The sequence below is a fragment of the Lepisma saccharinum genome, chromosome 25, assembly GCF_977018435.1.
Source record: "Lepisma saccharinum chromosome 25, izLepSacc3.1, whole genome shotgun sequence".
NCBI lineage: Eukaryota > Metazoa > Arthropoda > Insecta > Zygentoma > Lepismatidae > Lepisma > Lepisma saccharinum.
Genome location: NC_139253.1, coordinates 38,083,881 through 38,108,426, shown reverse-complemented (window position 1 = coordinate 38,108,426; position 24,546 = coordinate 38,083,881). Strand labels below are relative to the sequence as shown.

The 24,546-nt window shown below is 36.9% G+C and overlaps 1 protein-coding gene across 1 annotated transcript in view; it reads left to right on the top strand.

The window, feature by feature from the left end:
- The first annotated feature begins 697 nt into the window (after positions 1-697).
- nrm (neuromusculin) overlaps positions 698-24,546 on the top strand; it is a 541,650-nt gene continuing 517,801 nt past the window's right edge. The window contains exons 1-3 of the mRNA XM_083111557.1: positions 698-719; positions 1,256-1,291; positions 18,309-18,486. Coding sequence (XP_082967683.1) covers positions 698-719; positions 1,256-1,291; positions 18,309-18,486 — 236 coding nt within the window. The remainder of the gene's footprint in view (positions 720-1,255; positions 1,292-18,308; positions 18,487-24,546) is intronic.

The following is a 24,546-nucleotide window of genomic DNA, read 5'->3' as shown; positions in this document are numbered from 1 at the left end:
CTGCGATATCACGCGGTATCAGTGAGACAAATACCCTGTCTTTGATGACACTCCACAAAAAGAAGTCACACTGTGTAAGGTCCCGTGATCTTGAGGACCACAACAGTGCACAAAACACTGTGAGTGATGTAATTGACTTGAGTATCGCCTAGCGGCATGGGTAGGAACACTTAGCTTAACGAAACATGAACGCACAAACTGTTTGCGTTCCTCGATTGTTCTTCACTGTTTCATTAACGAAAGTTCAATAGTTTACTTGCAATAAATTTCTGTAATCCCTCAATTATTTATGAAACACCAGGTATTTAAATCTCTGTGACTTGCATTATCTAAATATTTTGGTCAGTTTTTCAGCGTAGGCTTTTCTTTCCATCACAGATATTTAGATAGCATCAAATGCACATGCAATCCTCATGAATATTGTACAAGAAATTCTAAACTGATATAATGTTTCAGGATTTAGAAATTAAACATAAGTTTTCGGAAGATGCTCAAGGTCGTTAAAACTCCTGCAGTGTTAGAAATTGTAATAAGCTCATTGTAATTTTCAAAAACTTTGAAAAATAAATTCATTTCGGTGTTGGATATTATTACAATACATTGATGGAGATTATAATAATAGATTCATTGTAGTTATGAACATTTTATGAATAAATTCATTATTTTTAGTTGAACAATACATTCACTCTAATTATAGATGTTAAGAAAATCTCTGGATGGTGTGACGAACCAAGAAAGTGCTTGCATGTATAGAATTCCTAAGATGTACGAACACGTGAACATGTCCTCGGTGGCGGAGCAGATTTCGCAGTAGTTCTGATCCAACTTTAAGTTGTGGCTCCAGTCTCCTCTATCTAAGCATAAAGAAGACTTTAAAATAACTCAACCGAACTTATATGATACGCAGCAACGAGCAGGGAAATTATTGATGAGTGATGAGTATGTGAAGAAGAAGCGCCTGATATGAGCTTGATTAGTGTATAATACCAATGAACATGCGCGTCAACTGACTTACACTCAAAATTCAAGTATTTTTATTTATGATGTATCTTTTATTATTTATTTATTTAAGGAGAAAAGGATTTCGTATAACTATTCTATTTATTTTAGAGATACATTCGTTTGGAAAATTAATATCTATTAAATGTATATTTTAATATCAGTTTCTTAATCTAAGTTGGTTTATTTTTCTGTTTTGTGAAATAACTTTTAAATTTTTATTTTCCCTTGATCTAATTTGAAATCTTCTTTTCAGGAAATGGATATGTGGAACTGCATAAGGATTATTACAGTAGGTTTCTCACCATGAACAAGCAGAGTTTGGTAATAAAAGAGCTTGCTTGTGTTTGTCTCTGTTTGCGCAATATGGGACTTTATACGTCATTGTTATGTTCATGTGTGCACGAACCCTACGAAACCATAACGTAACACAGTTCTTTACCTTTGTGGTTTATTTGATGTTATTAACAAAATGTGTAGTGATACATTGTGTATGTGTTGAATATTACAGTCTGGAAACGTGTTTATATTGAGCTATATGACCTTTAGAATTTGTTGAATGTTCGTAATCCTACAGTAAATAATAAGGTGTGTTTCGTGGATAGTGTTGCCTGTATGCGTACGAAATTATGACTGTAGCCCTTCTACTCTCTCAGCAGTGCTCAACCCAACTTTTAACATACCGCGTGTATATCTCCAATATGTTAGAATGTTGTATTACCAAACGAAAGGCTCATCAGAGATCAATCATAATCTAATTGAAAAGTTGTACGTCCTTTCAGATACGATTGAGGTAGTGCCCAGTGGAAAGCAAGTCTTGGTTTCTAAAAACTCAATATCTTGAGAGCTTTGCTGTTGGCATGATAACTTCTCAATTTGTAAGCTTTAAATTTAAGAAGTTTTTGAGCCACTTAATGTTGTTGTCTCTGACAGGTTTAGTTTCCCATGTGTTCCAGTATGAGTAAACTATATGCGGGAGTATGCCAACATATTACAGATATTTTAGTGTATATACTGACAAGTAGCCATGAACAAAATGATGGCCTAATACTCTACAAATCAGCTTATTATCTAGATATTTACGTATTACCCTAAAATTTACACGCACCCACCGGCCTGTGTAAAGTTATAATAAGTGTTTTACTCTTCGCAATCGGACTTCTTAGATTTTTGGCAACAAAGAGAAACATCATCATACTTTACATTACTATCATGCGTATGTCAAAACTATTATCAGTTTGGTTAGGTTCATAAATGTACACATATGGATAATTACAGCAACACGGTTTCCAAATAACAAACTTTAAACATGGATCATATTCTAATCTACCAACTTTCATAAAAATTAACTCAATTGTACACACGATAGGCAATATCTTCGACTCCAATATTTTGAAACACAACAAATATTCACCATTAAACTTACATTTCGTAACATCTGTCCATGTCCACAACAATGAATATTCTCTATTATTCTTTCTCGTTATATTATATCAAGAGTTCCACATACAAGTTGGTTCTCAACCACAAGTTCAACAGAAATGTGTCATACTGTTAAAATTTCAGTGATCACTGAAAACACCATTACAAAATACAACGGTAATCGAACGTTGTTCGTCTAAACACCTTTACCGAAAGAGAGATCTTTCTTCTGTTCAAGACTCAAGTATGAACATGAATTCAATATATTAGGCTGAATTTAAACCTGAGGAAAATTTCCTTTCGTATCTACGCAACCGCCTGACGTTTATGCAACCTGCTCAGTTACGTTGTAAGTTGGGTTGCCTGTACGTAAGGATGTCTGCTGATGTATGTGCAATCGTTTGACGTGTCAGTGAAGTATAGTTAGCAAAGTTATTTGTGTTAACTCCACAGTATACTCAGGTTGGATACTGGAAATTGGACCTACAGTTTAAAATGATAGCATAAAGTACTGTTCAATGTGTCTCCACCAGGATCGAGCCCGGGATCTCTTCATTACAAAGGGGCAGCGTTAGTTCTGCGCCATCGGAGAGACACTTCAAATGTCGTTAGTTTTCCCCAATCGAACACGATCCTCTAATTGATTGCTTGATTTGTTGTTTTTTAAGTCCACTTTATGCACAGTAAGGCTAATCGGGACTGGACCTCCAGTTTAAAGTGGGATCCGAACTACTTGTGCCTACACCGGGTATCGAACCCGGGACCCCTTGATTACAAGGCGATGACGCTACCACTGCGCCATCGGGGAGGCCCCCGATTCTCTACTTCCGTCTAATGAACATGTATCTTTTAAAATTATCTGTATTCATAATATAACCATATGGTAAGCTTTGCTTTGTACTTGTCCTCCCTGAAATTGTAGGCTCTTTTTGCTTGTAGTTTTCATGGTACCTGAACATATACAAAACCTGAAATAATTACCCTTCTGCAGCTTTCTATCTGGTCGTCCGTTCGAGTATACTATAGATGTCTCAAGCTATAATATCTATATAGATGGAATCTGGTGGATATAAGAATTAGGAGCTAAATTCAACATCCATGAATACCTGCCTTGGTGGACAAGCACGTTAAGTTGTCGACTTACAGTCTCGTCATCAAAGATTACGAATTCGCGAAATGATCCTGGAATAAGTGTTTATTTCTGAGTGTCTCTGTAATTTCATTTATTCATCATTCATCGTCATCTTTGCAATAAGCCAAAGTGGCAGCAAGCAACGTACAGAATTCATGCAACATAAATTAACGCGCTGGTTCTGGCCTTAATAAACTACAAACCATCTAAAGTTATTAATCATTATCTCGAAAAGTAACATGTGTGAAGATTAAAAATTATATGCAAATTTTATAGACTTAATTTCTTCAATGGACTGTCTATTGTCTATTTCAGAAAACATACCGATATCTTCGAAACTATTCGAGCTAAAATTGTGAAATTTGGGGAGTTGAAGAATGTGTAAACTATCGAACACATGAGGTACTATGTAGAAATTTCAGCTACAAATTCAGGCTCAACCAGGACTTGAACTTGGATCCCTGGCTTAGCGTGCCATGCTCTACCAACTGAGCTTCCGAGTGAGACCTGGTTGCGTCTAATGCTTTGCTGTAACAGATTTACCTGTGTGGAATAATTGTGTTTGCCAGCAATACTGCAGCGGGATCTATTAATTTGAAGCATTGATGGTGTGGATGGTGCCTAGTGCCTCACAACACTGGTAAATTGCTTTACGATATGACACACGCAGGAGATGTACTTTATGGAGGGAGCCGATTTCACCCAGGCAATTCAACGACAGTGAAAATCACGCGAAATGAGGACTGGCTGGGTGGCTCAGTCGGTTGTTGACCTCCGCGAAGAAATGTTTAGAACAGCGCGTTACGCCTGGTGAGAAATGAACGTTTGGAAGTCCTGAATGAAAAATGCAGAAATTGAGTTAAATTGATTGATGTGAGGTTGGGAAAACTGCCGCTTAGGAGTTGACTTCTTTAAAGAAACATTGGTGGAGCAATAACACTGTATGCCCGGGACCCAGATTCGAGACCTGGTCAAGCCTGCATTTTTTGCTCAAAGTTCTACATGGAAATCATCCATTTGACGTCATTTTCCATCATCCCGTCTATTTTCTGTACTAAACCTTTAAACGCAATAAAAGGGTTATTTGTGTTTGTTCTTGAATCCAATCCATCACCCTCATTGTCAACTTAAATTTGCAAAGTACCAAACACAATAGAAGATATCAGAACTTTATAAACCTTGAAATCTGAAGCATACGGATTGTGCAGTCGCACCCTAAGCCCTAGAAACCGCTAGATAATTCCTATCGCCGTATTCACCAAGCATTCTGAGAAAACCGATAAATGTTGAAAAAGTAATAAAAACAAAAAAGGGGAGCAAGCATGAATGGGGAAGCAGGGAAGAGGGATGAAAGGGTTATAGGTTCACGGACATGTGAATAGAAGATTACCATTCGGAGCGTCTTCCAAAGACAAGCGAAAAAAACTTTCAATTTGCTATCCCCAAAGTGGGACAGCAGGGAATACTGGGGCTTGAGATGCCTGTCATTACGACATAATTGAAGCCTACGGTACAGTACGTGCTGTCCATTGTCTCCCTCCGGCGGGTTCTGTAATTGTGAAGTCGGATGAACGTGTTGAGAAAGGAACCCCGTCGTATGATTTCTGTTCCTATTATTACGGGGAGTCATTAACGTTGATGGGTGGACCGTTGTCCCCAATGCTTATCTGCAGTGGCTCTCATTGTGGGAGTTTTAACGGACTTTGTTTCACAGAAGCGGGCTTTACTTTCCCGTACCGTTCTTTTTATTTCTCTGATAAGGAAAAATATTAGTACTATATTTCTAGAGTGACATTCACTCCGGTATCTTTAAAGCAAGTCTCCTGGATTGCTAAATTTCATGGTCCATCTGTCCCTAAGAGGGACACCGTGCCATTAAGGCACATTTAGGGGATGTCGGAGTCGGCCCCACATATTCTCTATCTCGGTCATTTTGGAGCTCATGTGATCAGCACCACACTCCGGTCGCCTTTAACCGCCCAGGTACACATTAATTTGAGTCTGGGTGACCCCGGAGCCGATTTATGCCCACCCCGGGAATTGAGCCCGGGTCACCCGCGTGGCAGTCAGACGCCCTACGGACTAGAGAACAGCGGCTCTTCATTTGTCCCTATCATAGGCAAAAATTAAACCACTCTGAGGGAGGACAATCGAACAACGATACAAAGAACATACCAGCTACATAAAGCATTTTCACCCAGAAAAATCCGGGTTAGCAGAACATTCAATCCAAGAGGACCATAGAATCAAATTTACAACCACCAAGATCATCAATAAGTCATCTAATTACTGGGACAGAATCATCAAGGAAGCAATAGCCATCCATGGGGAAAAGGGAAACCTGAACAGGGACACGGGACTAGAACTGGACCCAGCCTGGTTAGCGACTGGCATCGCGGACGTCGTAGAGACGGCACCTGATTGGCCCGCCACCTTCACCGTACCCCTCCCACATAAAATACATATAACCATACACCAACTTTTCTCTGCACTTCAATCCCTGAAGATGAGAGTGACGTTAGCTCTCGAAAGCTCGGAACCTATCCGGAAATCACCTGGCTGATATCCAGAGAGAACTTCTTCATCATTCGCCGCCAGGAAAACTTCCAAGAATTACTCTGAGCAATATTTTCTTCATGATCATTTTTGTATTGTCATTCAATCTTCGTCTTACCCATCAGATTACCAAACAAGGATGTAACCTTTTCTAACCTTTCCCATCCTTAAACAATGCGAAATCCTCTTACTAGTTTATTCTAAAAATATCACAGGGTTCCAACATAATAATATGGGCTGGAAAACTCAGCAAATTCATATGGGAACCTTGTATCAGGGAATCAATATAGATTACGGGGTTTCAGCGTTATGTAGGCATATGAAAAAGAACGAGCAGTAGTAACATTGCAGTTGTAAAACGTGCTAGCTGCGATAAATCTATTAAGACGAAAGAGATACCAATAGCGAAATTTATGAATACGTATATACATTTGAAGATTCTACATTTTTTGCAATACTTTTACATTAAAGCAGTGTGCATATCTTTAGCTCCTACAGGTCATGAGATATTTATATCCAGTGTAGACTATTATAAAGAAAGCTCAAAATAATTATGTTCGTTTTATATTTTTCTTATTTTGAGTCGCTTTTCTTCCACTTTTGGCTAATCGCGACGACGATAATGGGTGAAAATGAGATTAAATTTATAAAGGTATGCCCGCAAAGGAACGTTCACTTTCAGGCCGGGACTATAACTTGGAAACTTCCTGACAGTATCGCAAGTCTACAGCTGTAACAGTGAGTAGAATATCGTCTGCATATGTGCGTATGATGTGTCTGTTATTCTTTACTGACTGCTGTTGGCCCATCAGCTTGTAGAAGTTGAGCGTATTTTTCGTTGTAGTGCTTCAGTTGTTATACGTATCTCAAAAGTTCTCTTGTATCTTATCAATCTTCATGACAGGTTCTTGTTAAGTATCCTGTATTAACATAAAAAACCTGAAGAATATGAACTACGCGAGAACATTTTTATACATCACTCAACTACATCCCATTAGCTTTTTGGTCTATGCAGAGACAAAGTACATCATGCTCTCAAATGTTATACAAGATTTACATTTTTTTCTTCCTTTCCCTTTAAATGTATTCCTGCAAAAATATCTAGACAGTTTGACAAGTTGTAAACATAACGAGATTTTCCAATTCTTTTCATAAACAAAATGCGTTTACTTTTAACCACACAAATTCCGTATTTTTTGTAACGATTGTATAATGCAAGACAGTATGAAATTACTTAAAATTTATCTTTGATGTGAAATATAATCATTTTTGATAAATATAAATGTTTGGACGTTTCATGAAGGTATTATTCTGTGCTATAGTAATGTGTGGCGTTCATGCACAGATATGTATGCTTCAAAGTGCATTATACTGAAATTCCCCTCTTCTTTACTTACGGAATTTATTGCGATTTACTTTCTAAACAATAATAACTTTTCGAGCCGGAAGGTACAAATAACATTGGGGAACAATTTTGTTCTCATTTTCTGTTGCATTAGATTTTCCAACTGTTTCTGAATATTGTTTCAACGCTGATTTAAAATCTGAAATCGATTTTCCTGTACGTGTTGTAGTTATCATGCAATTTGAAAGTTTTATTTTGTGGAAATGGACGTCCATTGGTATTTACAATGCGAATAGGTTGACAATGACGCCTAGTTCTACCTTAAACACACATTAAAACACAACCTGTTTTTTTTCGCATCGGATTATGGCTTCAAGTAGACATAAGAAAGCAGGTGAGTTATTAGACTCGAGCTGCAAGAAGAAATATATATATATATACTGCACTGCTTATCAAAGGGTCATATTTTCGAAAGTGGAACTAGATTGTTTTGGATTTCTTTTCTGAATACAAATACTTCGTTTACTGCCCAGGTCTTCTCATTTGTGTTAATTTCAAAATGGTCAGCTCCGTGCTTGAACATCACAAAGATTCACGAAATATCCATCTTCAAGATAAGTACTGGACACAGAATTGGTCCATCCATGAAACTCTGGAAGCAGGATTGCCCTAATTGTCAGCCGAGACAGGATCGCTACATATCAAGCTTGATTTGATTAAGCAGTTCTTTAAGGCATTGAATACTAATGGTGTTTATTTTCAACATATAGTTTCTGCTTTCCCGCTTTGTCTTCCGAGACGTTCAAAGTAGGTGTGTTAGATGGACCTCAAATTCGTATCCTTGTACGTGACAAAAAGGCAGCAGCATGGCTATTTTCGTGGCAATTAAAAAAAAACCTTAGTATCATAATGGCGAACAACTTATGAGGTTGTGTTTGAATGTTGTTGGCTTTCCACGATTTTGGGTTCAACATTAGTGTAAAGATCCATTTCCTGAACGGTCACCTTGATCAATACCCCGAAAACATTGGAAATGTTAGCAATGAACAGGGAGAGCGCTTTCATCAAGACCTGATCACGATGGATGTGCGTTATCAAGGGCGATGGGACAGAATATGATGGCAGACTAATTCTGGGGCATCAAATAAGATTGCCCTGAGAGATGTCCGTACGTATAAGAGCTACAAGTGCAGATTCTTGCCTGAATAGAACATATTTGAACTGTGCATGTATATCATTTTTGTTACATTACCTGCCGTCTGTATGTAGACATATATGATTTTTTTCTAAAAGCCTTAAATTTATATTACTATTTTACTATATTGAAGATATGTTTAATACTTCAAACAAGTGCTTTTATTTTGCCATATTTTCAAACCGTAATGTATATTGTAGTGCACCTATATGTTTTTGTGAATAAATTAAGAATATCTTTGCCAAGATGATATCAAAGATGGCATCTAACTTTAAAATATTGAATTGCATTTTGAGAATCTGATGTGAAGGTTAATTTTGTTCCCCAGTGGAATTTATGTAGTCTTGGAATACAACAAAGTTTCATTACATAGTAACAAGCTCTAACCAATATGTTCCATTTTACTAAAAGCACCTCCTTGCTATAGAGTACGGTTACGTCACAAACGAGTCTTCCTCTCCCTGGTTACTGTTGTACACACAAATGAACGTTGATAATATTTTGCAAACCCCTTATAATGGAAAGTAAACAACTCTAAAATTGGTTTCATCATAACACATCTCAACAGGATCAATAGTGGTGCATGACAACATGTTCTACCATCATGTTTCCTTCAATAACAGCAACGAATAGCCCATGTTTAATTAGTGGCAACGCGGTGTTACATAACCTTGTGGTGTCATTCAGTTTCTAATACAGATACGATGTGTGAATGCTTTTCAAATTCTGTGTTGTATCTTTGTAATTTTACGTAGCTTTTCTACGCATTTGGCTATATTTGGCTAATTGTAACGACGATGAAGAATTATGAATAGGTAAAGTTGATGAAGGGGCACGAACATACATGCACACGTGACTAAGACTTTAGCCATTACCTTCCCTATCTGGAGAAAGCCTAATAGCTTGTTCTGGTTATTTGTTCTTTTAATAAAGCAATATTACAAAGGTTTTGTGAGAAGTGTATATTTATGACAAGAATTAACCAATTTAGCAAAAAGGAGTCATTTTTGCTTGAATGATCATCTAATTTACTTTCTCTATATGTGCGCATACCTTAACCACTTTCTCCTATTAAAGAAAAGAGGTCATTAACTTAAAAATTAACAGTTTTTATTAGAAAAGTAATATCTATTTGGAGCATTCGAACAAAAAAGAAAACTGAAATCTGCTGAGAAGTAGCCGAAAAACAATCGATGCAAAAATTTTAATTCCGCCATTTTGAATGCAATATGGTGAATTAGCGAGTCATGTGACCATTTTGTTCTGAGCACTCGGACTCCCTATTGAAAGTTTACGAAGTCAAACTGAGGGTATATTTATTTCAGTGTACACGAACCTGGATGTAGGTTGATTACTATTTACAGGTAGAGTAACGGACACTTCTAGATTGTAACGATCCCATTGAATGTCAGAGGGTTTGTTACAACCCAGAAGTGTCTGTGACTTTACAAGAACTATATTGTAATTAAATCATAGAGTTCAACCTATTGATATCACTATGTTCTCGAGGACTTTTATACCAGTCTGTAGTCCTTAGTTGTTCAATTTTCATATTTTGCAAATGTATTAAATTTTTTGTTGATTAAACACATTATTATCCAAGTATGATATTTGGATCGCGAGGTTCAAATTGTTAATTATGCATGCAGAACAATAAACAAGAAAAGCAACGTTTAGTGGTGAGGTAATTACACTTAAAACATTTCCGCCGGCAGACTAGCTGGAGAAATTAGATTACGAGAGTCGAAAGACAAATGTCACCATTTAGGGCTGGCGACTTCAATTCTGCGCCCACACGCGGCTGCCAAGTTTCCAAAATCACACGACCAGATGCCAGACACTTTGCAAATCCATGTGGCCAGTCCTCCACTCCCATTAGAAGGCAAAGGGGTCTTGCAGGCGACTACGCTTCTGAATCCCTACTTCCCTAACATTTCGCCAACTTTCTTGTACTTGATCTTAATTTAAACTTTGCAATGTCTTTCTCTTTTCTTTTCTCATTTTATTTTCGACAGCTTTTTCACTCATGAAAAACACGGCTTGTTTGGATTACCATTATATTTAAGAATTAGTATGTTAATTTTGTCTTGTGAACCTTGCGCTTATTTACACTCAAATCATATGCTCAAAATTCCTCCTTTTGCGGGAATGGCACTAAAATTAATTCAAACATAAACTGGTAAAACTCAATTCAGCAATACTATACTCCATTGTTCAAAATCCGCCATAATTCCACATTACAATTTAACAGGTTGACGATATATTTTTAAACAAAACATGGTTTAAATAGCTTTCTTAATAACTAATTTGACCAGCTTCAAGCTGTAGTTGATTAGTAAGTTTTAGTTTTGTTTGTAATCCACTTTATGCACAGATAGATAAAGTGGGACTGAGCCTAACGTTTTAAGTGAAACCGAATTACTATATGCCAATATCTCGAAACCAGGACCCCTTGATTACAAGACGACTACGATACCATTAGGTCATCGGGAGACCCAACAACATATTAAATACATACATATATCACGTCTTTTAACGGATACGCGTACCGTAACTTTTGTACATCTATTTGATGTAAAAAGCATATTATAACAAAAATACTCACTGCATCAATAAACCTCAAACATATTGTTAACAAAGAATGTTCGCAGTAGTTTTTTATTTACTAATTTTACTTTATAATTACATTTTTCTCGACAAAATTTTATTTTTTACATGTTAAATTGTAGTGTTTATCAAATTTTTGAAGAGGGCAGAATTTTCGAGTAATTTGTTATTATCATTTGTCTGTCATTTTGGGGAAACTTTATCACACTTTAACGTCTTCTTTTGTTTGAATGTATTCTGTACTTTATTATTCCTACGTCTATATCTTTAGAGTCGAATATTTGTATACTAGTATTTTGTTAATCTAGACATGATAGTATTCAAAACATGCTATTTATTTCTTATTATAATTTCACATGCGTATAAAACACTTTAAAACCTGCCTGAATTCTTGCCAGAACAAACATTGATTGAATTAAGTTGAAGTTATTTGCACAAAATGGAATTGTTTTAATTACCAACGTGATAATCTCAACGCATAACTCTCAATTTACGACCAAGAATTACAACCTTCGCTATTTTATATCTCGCTGGAAGTTCGCGTTTTTCATGTAGATTAACTCGTTTTCATCGCATTTCTCATTTATGCCTGGAGTCGATAATTCCTGATAGAATTTCTTGATAAGCGTTGTGCTCCGAGAAAAAGCTCAAGAGATGCTAGAGGTGTCCCATCCCACCAATACACTCAACCAATGGATGAAGGCGATTTCCGACATCTTCTTTTTTCCATGGCTCATAAGAGATAAACAGTTATCTTCATTACTTACCTTCTTCATTACATTTCTCATTAAACCACTTTTTAATGCCTTGTAATAAAATACACATTTGAAATTTTGAAAGATTTGCATGTCTTGGACGATATAGAATTATATAAAGCCCGACGTTTCGAATTGAAGTAAGGATCTTGCAATCTGATTGAAATATCTACAAATAAACTGTAGCAACTATGTCCATGTGTTATGCGAGTTTATAAGCTTGCAAGTTGGTTTTATTTTTAAGTTGGTTATCTGAGAAAAACAAATTAACACACGCAAAGCATTTGCGTAAGTTTCTGCAATTCAAAGCTTTCATTCTGTTCAAGATTACACAGGATGATTCATACACTGTGCATAAATGTGTATTTTTACTCTTGTCACTCTTTAGCATCATTAAAATATACTCTTAAATTACTATAATTTAAGTTCCTTTTTGACTACCAAGCCAGATAATAAACATACAGATAAGCAATGCACAATGTAAGTTTTCTTTTCAGGATAATATGCAAGTCGTAGGGATTTGAGAATATTTTTCAGCAAGTCTTTTAGGACGATTTGGTTATATTTTTGTAATTTGGCGTCGCTTTTCTGCCACGTTTGGCATGATGATGAGTGCTGATGTAATTAAATTGATGAAGGGACACTAACGAAGAACACCCATTCCCAGGCCGGGATTCGAGCACTGAATTCCTGGCGTCTTTGGATGCTGTGATAACCACTCCGCCAAGGAGGTCGGCGTCTAGCAATGACAATATGTTCCCAATTGTACAAGAGAGTACAAGATACTGCGCTTCTTTATATTTTTGTAGAATTTCTGTTCATTGAAGTTAGGTGTTCAGCAACTGTATGTGTTGAGCAGACTACTGGAACATTTATTTTGAAATCCAAAACTCTTCAATTTTTTTATTCTTTATTAATTTTCAATTACAAATCTCAAAATGCAAAATTACACTTAGTGCAAAAATTGAAATATATTTTTTAAGCTGACCATTCTGGTAGAGTGGTTAGAAGGGCGCGCTACGATTCCAAGGGTCTTGGTTTCGAATCCCGGCCTGGGCACGGGTGTTCCTTGTGAGTGTCCCTTCATCAATTTCAACATATCGTCACTCATCCTAATCGTCATGGTTAGCCAAAAGTGGTAGAAAAGCGAATCTAAATAACAAAGTCAAATCAAAATCAAGTATTGTTGTTTATCAATCACTCTATTTAAACTGTATTTTTAAAATACTAGGCTTTCGAGAGAATGAAAATATTATTGTGATCTCATTTTATCCTTACAACAAAAATAGTATATGATGCCTGTGTCAAATTCACGCTGAAATAACCTACTTCCACCAACACGTTTTTTATATGATACACTCAGTCAGATAATAATGTTCATTCGAACATCAAATTTAACACAAGTCTCTTCTTTCTTATTATTTATATCTCAAGATTTTTTTCCCGGGCTAGTATATTCCCCGCCAAGCGCCCACTTTTATCTTTCCCTTGGAATCGCATTCCTTACAGATTGCGAAAACTTCTCCTTCGAATGTGCCTTGCCTCGGACTAAGTTTTATCTCCAAGAGTCGGATTTCGTATCGTTTGCGAACATAAGGAGAAAATATCAGACTTCTTGGAACACGGATAAGGAAGAAGTTGAACTTTTAAACGTTTGATCTTTTCTAAGCCCGCAGTCTCTTCGTAGAAGTTAGATCATCTGTGCCCGTGTAGTACTGGTTCAATACCTTTTTTACCTAGTTATGTGTATATAATGTGATGCACTTCCAACTTTGTTATAGACTTTCTTCCAGGAACAGTTCCATTTTCAGCTATAGGCTTCCACGGTTAAAGGAAAATAGTCCAGTCTCCTTATTTGATGCTACGTTTTTGAATAAGTGCAATAAGTATAAGCAAAATATGATTTCTCCCTTAGTTACGGTAATTCTCGAAGGTAAAAGTGGAAAAACCATTGTATAAACCTCACATTACACAAACAACACATAGATTTCTTTATTTTTGCTACGAAAAGTGGAATAATATAATATTAGCCTCACATTCTACGTGCAATACATGGGTTCCTTTTTTTTGCTACAAGTTTACTGCATGTCGCTGCAGATGAACAAACCCACTTACAGTTCTGCAGAGTTAGTATTCGTCCCAGCTTCTCTATGATTTACAACTGCTCGACATCAATCTCTCCTGGGTAATCCTGAACGCAGCATCCTCTGACTTAGTGCTAACGATGTTCGTTATGACAACTGGAAACAAGGGGAGAGACGGTCATTAGGCGTCTCGTCGTTAACCCCTTGCGATCCTCAAGGCTACGACACGTTCGGAACTCCTTTTTTCTCCACTACAGGCAATATTCCGAGCGACAAACAATACAGCTGTAGGGAAGGCTCTCCTTATTGCCTCGATTCAAAGTAAAAGGGATCTGTTAATTTTTGTCCCTGAGGTCCACCCTTTGTTCTGCAGTCAATAAGGGAGGGTTGGCCTCGAGCGATGCTGGAATATCTTGCAACCGACAATGCTGCTGAACTACGCAAAATCATTGAAGAAATAAGATCTCTTTTATTTAAAATATTTTTTCCAATAAATTCCTTAGATTTCGGAGAAATTATTGATTCATCGTAACGTTTTATACAAATATAAACTTTCAAACTGCAGTGCGTTCAAGATATCTCTGCAATGTATAGTATAACTTCAAATGTATTAGCCACATTAACAAATGTGCACTGCAAGGAAACAAATGGATAAAGTATTGGCAAGTCTGTTGAACCAGTTACAAAAATTGACACGAAACAAAGGAAAATTAAACGACGTTTTACTAGTAAATAATTGCTATGTACGAGCCTGTAAGTTTTATAGTGTTTAGAATATATTAATTTACTCAAAAACCATCATGTCTGTGCTGAGAGATTAGAACTTTAACAGAACTTCCTGATTAACATTGTCTAATACAAATCAAAGTAACATACAAATGAAAACAACATTAAAATGCCAAATTCAGTTACAGTCAGATTGCTGTGAGCAAGTATTCTGCATTATGATATGTATTACGTTCTTTTTAGTTCGGCAAGAACTAAATCTTCCATATATTCCATTTGTATTCCTATTAGTAATATATATTTAGCAAGAAATATTTACAAAATTGTAGATACTCCAAAAACATTAACAAATCATGCCTTTGTGTACTTGCAGGTAACGGGTATTTCAGGATCTCAGTGTCCTCTATTTTTATTGCCGCTGACTGTACATCACAAGATTCCACATTAAAATAGATGTAGGTCAGGTGTCGTCCTCGAATATCTTATATATACATAAAATAAACTGACAACAAACTTGTGCAGCTATTAAGGTTTCTTCTGCTTACAACACATACGCGAGAAAACAGTAAGCTTCGTTCCTGTTCGCCCACATCGTGCACCTCCTATTTATCGAATTGTGCCGAGTCTGTTTCAAGTTACTTACAGATTCACGTCCGACTCGTTGCACTAACTCGATTTGGAATTCCAATTGGAACTGATTTGTGCCAAATTTTGGCACCTTCATCCGACTGTCCGCAGCGAAGGCCACCGCAATCCGTGACTGGAATTATGTAGAGTCCCTTGCAAAGTGCCGTTGACGAAATTACTGTCCAGTCCCCTCTGCTAGGAAGGGTAAAATAAAGGTTTCCTTGGAAATTTCACCGTCTGACTTGTCCCAAAACAGGTAAAATATAGCCCCAAAATTATCTGTATTGTTCCTCAACCATTCGCGTTTTTTTAAACCACACCGTTGTTCCATCTTTTTAGTTGACGGTCGTGAGGGATGTAATAATTGTATATTCCCTACAACTAGTGAATTGTAGAGAACCTCTCAACACTCAAGAGGTTTTTTCTCCTTGAGCATCGCCGTGATCGTCACCAAACCTGTCATCTGCCTAATTATTGCCCACTTCCATTTGACAAGTTCACTAAACAAAGTTCCGTGCCGAAATAAGCCTTTGAGAGTCATGGTCTGCCAGGAGCTTATCATTGGATCACACATGCTCAGATCGTCGAGTCCGTTTGCCAGTATGAGACCTCCCGGATGGCGTAGTGGTAACGTCGTCGCGTTGTAATCAAGGGATCGATATCCAGAACTGGTTTGGATCTCACCTTAAACCGTAGGTCCAGTTCATATCTGTGCATAAAATGGACTTAAAACAAAACTTCAAGAAACACTTTGGCGTTATGTGCTTATTTATTTCGAGCACAATAAGCAAAGGACCAATTACAGTGTTCTACATTTTCTGACCTCAAATTCAAAATTGACAATGATGGTTATTAACAAGAAGCATTTTGTGAAGTTCGACTTAAATAACTCCATATTTGCATGTCATTAAGCTTTACAATTACTCCTACAGGTACCTTAAATACAAATAACGCGACAGGGAGAAAAGGCAAAAATACAAGATTTCTGAGCCAGGAATCCCGGCCTGGGCATGGTGTTCTTCGTGATTATCCCTCCATCATTTGCATTTCAGCACTCATTCTGATCTTCGCGATTAGCCAAAAGTGGCAGAAAAGCTGTGTACACGAAACCAAATCAATGAATTTTCATTCGCCTGGCCTTGGAACATGCCTTATCAATTGGGCGAGCATTGAATACAATGGATAACATGGCTATGACTAAGAACATTTCATACTCCTAAAGACTAGTTTTTCTTTGTCTGGCCTTATTATTGGTAATAGCATTATGAGCATTCCGATTCTGTTTGTTAGACGTTTCTGCAGGGTATATATATATATATATATATATATATATATATATTCCCATTTAGTTCCCCAGGGCTGTTGCTACTGATAACGGCATCTGGCATTGGCAGACGGTCGCATCGAAGAAGCTAATTAACATTGGAACCGCAATTCAGAGTTGCTTTTCCATCAACTTCTTGTTCGAACGTCGGAATTATTCAGGGTCGAGAAAGGAGAGTAATGGATTATCTACTCGCAGTTAGAGCGTCGCGGAATGGCTAGGAAATATGTATTGTTTATGGGAAAAGGTGTAAACCGAAGGTGTCGAAGTGGAGATTATAGGAGGGAGGGATTTTATGGTGACTCCCGAAGGACATCGCTTCTAGGTTAGTTGCACGCCTGGAGCCAGACAAAGAGCAATTTCCAGGTCAACGGTTTCGTTTAATTTAAAGCCGAGTTAGACATTCATTGGAATTATACAAAATTGAATGCTCTGCGGAAAACACCAGACTGAACATCTCTGCTTTGTGCTAGACAAGTTCTTCCTCTTCCGTTGAGGTTTAATGTTTCCTCACTAATACCACAGAAAGACAAGTGCAACTTCATAAATCCTGTTAACTTTTGTAACATCGAAACAAATATTTATGAATTCACAAATACATATCTTCCAGTTTCTATGGATTGTTGGTTTTACACATTGTCCTATGTAGAAATACCTCTTCAGCTCGTGACTTGTACTAAATGTACTTTCCTAAAGTTGATTACGGTAGGAAATGTGCCCAATATTGAAAGGCGACTATTTTCCTGAATATGTATTACTCTCTTTTACCAACTATCAAACCTGAAACCATACACTTTTAACGCAGTATCAATGCTAATTTCAAATTCCACCATCTTGAAGTGACACAATTTTGTATTCTATAATTTAATTTCTTGCATAAACAATTATAACAATTATGCAGTGTACCCAGAGTCACTACCTATTTCGCGAATTAAAGCTACGAATATGTCATATATTGTTTTCATTTTATCTATCTATCTAACTAACTAAATAATTAACTCTATCTAAGTTTTTCTACATAATAACTTATGATTATGAAAATATATGGGAGGTTTGCTTAAACTACCAGAGAGAAAGGTGGGTCTGAAAATGTCATATGCTGATGACATTGCATTTTAAGATAGATAGATTTTTCGTTACTTCTAATTTGTGATTATGAATTTCTGTACATAATATTAGAAAATTTAAACCAGTTTCTGAACAACACTCTTGTTTCCGTTGTATTATAGAATTCTTAAAATCACTGATGTATCTTACAAATATATCATTTAGAATAGTCCGTACATAGAAGTAGTTTTTTTATGTGTAATTATCCAATTTGTTTTTTGTTTATTTTATCTCTACGTTTTTAATCTTAATTTGTATTGGTTTGTTTTGTTTGAACTTGTGTATATTGTATGTTCATGTTGTTTAGATGAGTCGTAAACTTCTGTAAATAAGATATGTCTGTATTTACAATAATTTGTTTAAGATAGTTGTAGTGCTGAAATGATAAGGTAAACTATTAGAATATAACGTGTATTTTTCTGTTTGCAGCTGCTCCTCAGCAAGATGTCTCCGCACTTGTTGGAGAAAATGCGATACTTCCTTGTCAGGTTGACACGAACGCTTGCGGAGACCTTCACAACATCAAATGGTATAGAGGGCAATCGAGGATATTTGTATTTAGTGACTCGGCGGATGTGTCCCGGCCAGAAGGAGACTACGTGCAAAGGTAGGTAAAAAAATACAGAGTATTATGTTTAATGTTTAAGAAAGAACATTCCTAAAACTGGTTTGCTATACAGCATACTTACGAGACCGCAATAATTATTCTCAGTTGAAATCCGCAAAGAAAATGACTTTCGGTCATCCTAATACTTCTTTCTTTTCATACTTTTAATAATAGTAGTACTCTACATTAATTTGCTACGTGTATCAGATTGGTCGCGGAGACCTTGTTAATTTTAACCTTTCATAGATTGTTTGAAAAAATATATTTAAATTTTCGATTTAAATCTTCGAAAAAATATTTAACCATTTACTGAGAACTAAAACTGGCAACTCTAAATTCGTTTCAAGAGTGTATACTGGTGGAAGAGTGTGTGATTTTTTCTTTTTTTTTAATATTCAAATTCGATTACATTGACTGGTTGAGAAAAGCGGAGAATTAATGAATTCCTCAATTAATATTTTGTTATTCAACCAAGTAATATGAAATCACATCAGTAGATATTAGAGCCAGTTCGAGTTTTAAATGTATCATGCTTATTTTCTACCTCACCAGCACTTGAAGTGAAAATTGTTTTTTCGAGTCTTCAGACTAGCTGGGGAGATGCACGTATGATTTAGCACGTTGGCTATGAGACAAGTGGGAGAGGAGTGCTTGGCCAAAATTTGCCGGTTGGGGGGAATATCATATTCGGAACCTCCCCCTCCCTCCTCCACTTCAAACACTGTACGTAACGAAGTTATAATTTCAGTTTCCCGTTCCATATTACTGAAAAGATTCTGTAATATTGTTTCGTATATCTTCTCTGTCACCATGGTAACCTAATAATCAGAATCTAATTGTGTTGTATGCTTTTGATACCATATGATATCAGTCATATTGTACATTAAGACTAAGTTTTCACTGAAACAAGGAAGTAATTCATAGTTTCATATGTATATAGGGGAGTAGACACTTTAGAAGTTACATATTGTTGGAATATCCATTAAGTAATAAACCTGAACCGTTTGCAATCAAAAGTTGAAACTTCGAAAACAGAAATCTCATCACTTACTAATCCGTGACAAAAATATTGAGCCCTCGGTTTGCGTGCTTGTAAAACTGTACTCCTTGGGAGAAAAAAAGTCAAATATACCTCATTGGAAAACTACATGTGTCTGCTTTTAGACAAAAGTAAGACAAAGTGATTTTAACTCTTTCTGTTTTCTATTCAGACAAAAATGTTTGTAAAAGTGTAGTTTTTTTGGTGTAATTTTTACATTAGTCGAATTCAATTGTGTGTAGCTTCGTGTAAAACCGTCGTAAAAATATGATTTTTTTTGTGATTGAAGCTTGGTTATGTGGAAATATCTCAGACAAATATAATGGTACTATCAGCTGTAGAACAGCCACAATTAATGATTAATTATGATGTTGCAATCTCGGAAGTGGTCAGTGCAATGGTCATGAAATGCATATCAAAATGATGGCCTTGGAATAAAAATCAAATTTCCATATCTTATTCTTTCACACTGTGCGAATTGAAATCAACAGAGCGAATTGTTTTTCTTGGCAACCGGTTCTAGCGCGATTCACATCGTTGCTATGAACGCATGTAGAGCAAGTGAGCTTTGTTGCCAAGCGTTTCCATTGCCCTTTAAACTCCGCGTCCAAGCAGCTTTGACACGGGAAATGAGCCGAAACAATGTGTTGCGCAAAGAAAAGCATTGTAGAGATGCCGAAAGTTTCTTTTGCCACTTCTGTGTTTAGATTCCTGCCATGAATATTGCCTGAACACCCACATAGCCATAATAATTCTTACGTGCATTCTGTCCAGGCAGTCGGTCTCTCACAAGTTGAAAGTTTGTGTGTTTGTTCGTACGTACAGTATTGAGTGATAGCGGTTCTGTGAAGTGATTTCTTTGTTGCATGATAATGGCTAGACGGTAATATCATAGTGGTGCAAAAGAAATGATAGTCAATGCCAAGAGATCTTTCTACCAAGAGGAATATGGGCGCATCTCACGACATAAGCCAAGGTGTCAAGTGCACGGCGGAGTGTTTGGGGGTTACGTCAGCACAGTGAAAAAGGTATGTAAAGAAACAGGGAACAACAAAAATTTGCATCGACCCAATATTTTATTGGGCGAGTTTTTGCAAGATGTGGTGAGAAGAAAGATATACGACTTTTATTTTAATTATCCAGTTCAACAGAATCCATTATGAACAGCATTTTATACTTTTACCTTTCACTCATTATATTTATTGAAAATTTATTAGTTTTTAGTCCTTCTGTCTCTCTAAATGAACCCACAACTCCTTGCTTATTACAACAGTTGCAGCTGTGTAAGAGACCAAAACATAAAAGCAATATTTCAGGTAGAATTTATAGCAACAGGTTAAATGCTGAAACCACCACCACTACTCGATACAATGCTCAAGGGAATTTTGCGAGATAAATACAATTTACATGCGTTTTTGCTAGAAATATATTTTAAAATGTTAGTTGGCGTGAAGGCTTCAAATGCGCATTTTTTCCAATATAGTACGCACCTCGCTCTGTTTCCCGTGGTTATGAAATCGCTGCACATCGGTGCATTATTATTGTATAAAGAGAAGACTGGATCTCTCATCCAACATCGTTGCACTCAATATATCTGTTTAAATGTGCGACATAAAATAATACTGGAAAAATGACGTTCATATAAAGCTGAGTGGAGTTGTTTTCTCTTTCTTTAAGTTCACGTTATGCACAGGTAGGCTAATCGGGACTGGACTTACAGTTTAAAATGGGATCCGAACCACTATGTACCTCCACCGGGTATCGAAAGACATATGAAGTTAACAGCTAGAAGAAGAAAAGAAAAGAAAACCCTGCAGTACAGCAGTACTCCATTTGCAATATGAGCAATATTTCATTCATTATTTTATGCTGCGACAATACTTTGGATCATCTACACGGAACGCACTTGCGCGATTCTCGAAGCGAAGTGCAGCGAAACGGCAACGCTGTGGAAAGTCGCCTGCAGCCCGCGGAGTCTGAGATTGGCCGCACCCGGGCATATGTCATGCACCCGTTTACCATATTAGGAGTGCGAAAGAATAATTAATATTCGGAACCATATTTGAGGTACACACGCCAAACTTCTGGAATTCGATCATATGCGTTATATCAACAGTTTTCTGCAATTTCATTGAATTTGTAATTATGCATTTCAAGTTTGCACGTTTCCCTAAAACGCCAATTTTTGAAGCATTTAGTAAAAATATGCATTTGATTTTTTCTACAGAGGTGCATAAATAATCAAACTTCAAGTACACAAAATCTTAAAATGATATGTCCAGTCGATTATGAACTGTATGGTGTTAAGTTCTCTGTTCGTGAAAATTGGAAGAAAAAAGTACACTTTTCAGTGATTTTCTTATTATAGTAAGATAACAAAGTTAAGATTAATTTTCAGATAAAGTTTATTAAAAAGTAGATACTTAAGCTTTCCAATGAGGTATATTTGAATTTTTTCCTCCCACGGAGTACAATTTTTCAAGCGCGTAAACCGAGGGTTCAATATTTTTGTCACGGATAGTAGTTTCCACGCAGTAAAGTATTGGATGAAAAATATCGTGTGGTTTTATTAGAAGTTCGAACCAATTTTATAGTTGTCTTTATTTTTCGTGTAGCTTCGTTACTCATACTTCCCTGGTGAATGTCTTCATTAAACATTATTTTGCTCGAAGTGCTTGCTACTTTAGTAAAGTTCTCCAAACATAAGGTATGCATTGCCTTTAAAACTTCATTTTCAAATGGTGCTGTATTTCTCGAACATATTTCGTACCTCGAATTCCTCTCTGTTCACACATACATTGTCGGCGTCAATTAACCAAATTGGAAACTTCGCAAAAAAGAGAAGCAGAAAGTCATTTCATCTTCTCGACTTTTTGAATTAGCTTTCTTTTTATAAGTATGTGTGCCATCTGTTCCTCAAATGTTTACCAAGTTCTGTGTAAATCCCCATATGCAAATGTAACATTTCTTTGAGCTTTTACCATTATGCTTGGAGAGCATATTTTACACCATATATTTCATCATTTATTTGTTCTTGTAAAATACACTTTATACATTAATCTGAATATAAACACTGCATGCCATTAAAACTGCAGAATATTTATATTGCAAATGCTTGTTATACATGTATTGCACCATAATTGTTAATATGGAAAAAAATCTGAGTGGCAGTCACATTTCATATACCCCTACATAAGACACAAAAATGCATATTTGCTTCTATTTATCTGTCGTTTCTTGCTTTCTGGGGAAAGGACTGGTCGACCATAGACGGGATGGATGTCCGCCCCCCCACACACCCTATAGCGACGTCACTGTAAAGTACTTGCGTAATTCGGCACGGCCGGATGTTTGGTGGTTTAAACCACTCAAGCTAAGTGTTGTTGCACGTTAATCCTTTTAGTTGCCTGCAACGATAAGTTTAGGATTTCCTATCTCTGTCATTGCCTGTGAGCAAGCACCAAGGTGTTACACTTGTGCTGAAGTCAAATATACCATTTTTCTATTACAAAACTTTGTGACAAGCGATTGTGATTAAAATGCACGAAGCGCTCATGAAGGAGAAAACCATTTAAAAATATATGAAATGCAATAATCATGTTTAGCATACTCCACAAGGCCCCGAAAAAAAACTACTTTTAATCAATTCCAGATAATGCACAAGAAAGTTTAGTAATGAGTTTGAGATTTTGTTTTTAAGTCAACTTTTTTGCACAGATAGACTAATCGGAACTAGACCTACAGTTTATTGATTGATTGATTAAATTTGAAATTGTGGGTGCGTCAGTACTTAGTCTATTGTGGGTGCGTCAGTACTTAGTCTATTTTGGGCCCGTCACATTACATGGCAAACAGCCCCTTACCATAACTAAAATCTGAGAACTAAAATATTCTTACCCAGATTAAAAGCTGGGCCTGTAAAGGGACACTCAGCACACATAAGGACAAAACACAGGACACACACACACAGCCCTACAGAGAATTATACTGGTCGTAGGTTCAGATTCCAGAGACTCCTTAGTCTGCAAAATGCAGTCCAGGGTGTATTACGTGGAAGTGAGTTTGACATTTTGTTATACTGCGTGTAAGGGTCACCCCACAGTATAAAGTGGGATTGGAACCATTATGTGCCTCCACCGAGTATCGAACCCTTGCTTAAAAGACGACGACGTCACAACTACGCCAATGGGGAGACACTCAGTTAGTAAATAACAACAGGAACGTCGGATAATTTGCGCTGCTTATTTTAATCTCGGTGAACCTTTTTAAAAAAATATGTACCAACGAAAAGATAATCAATTCATAAAATATTTCCGTCTCTTACAAGAATAATATCCTGTCAAAACCAAGCCCGGATTAATGGGGCTAGGGACGCTCACCCCTTGGCCTTCATATGCAAGGGGAAAACTGCTTTGGATAAAGTAAACAAAACGAAAACATATATTCAAAATGTAGTAAAAGTACAAAAATATACTTAGAATCTGACAAAAAATTGAACTCTTATATAAGACCTGACCTGTCCAAAATGTATTTTAGCATTCAGCTCTATGATTCCAGAGTAAGCATCGAAAAAAACGAAAAAAGAAAACACGCCCTTTTTCCCCGTATCCCCACCCTGGAGGAGAAAATCGCAGCGTCATCAAAATGGCCAGCCAGTATTGTGATCTGCATTTTGATGCCCCCTGCTGCCTGGCCATGCTTGTATCTCCTCCATGCAGCCCCCGGTTCGTGACTGTCTGATGGTAGCACGCATCGACCACAATGTGCGACCTAACCTTAACGACCGCATTGACAGGCAGCAGGCTGCTGCGTGATTTAGCTTCCCGCCATACCGGGCAGCACGTTCGCGCCAAAATCCGCAACTTTTGCAGACTCGTCGTATTTTCCCCTCCAGTGTCCAATTCTCGTTCTCTCTTGGCGTTCCTTCTCCTTCCTGGCTGTAGAATTTGTCAAAAACAGTTGCCAGTATAACTAGACATGTTATCGTAGTTCTATGTCGTCCAAATGAGAGATCAGGGTGG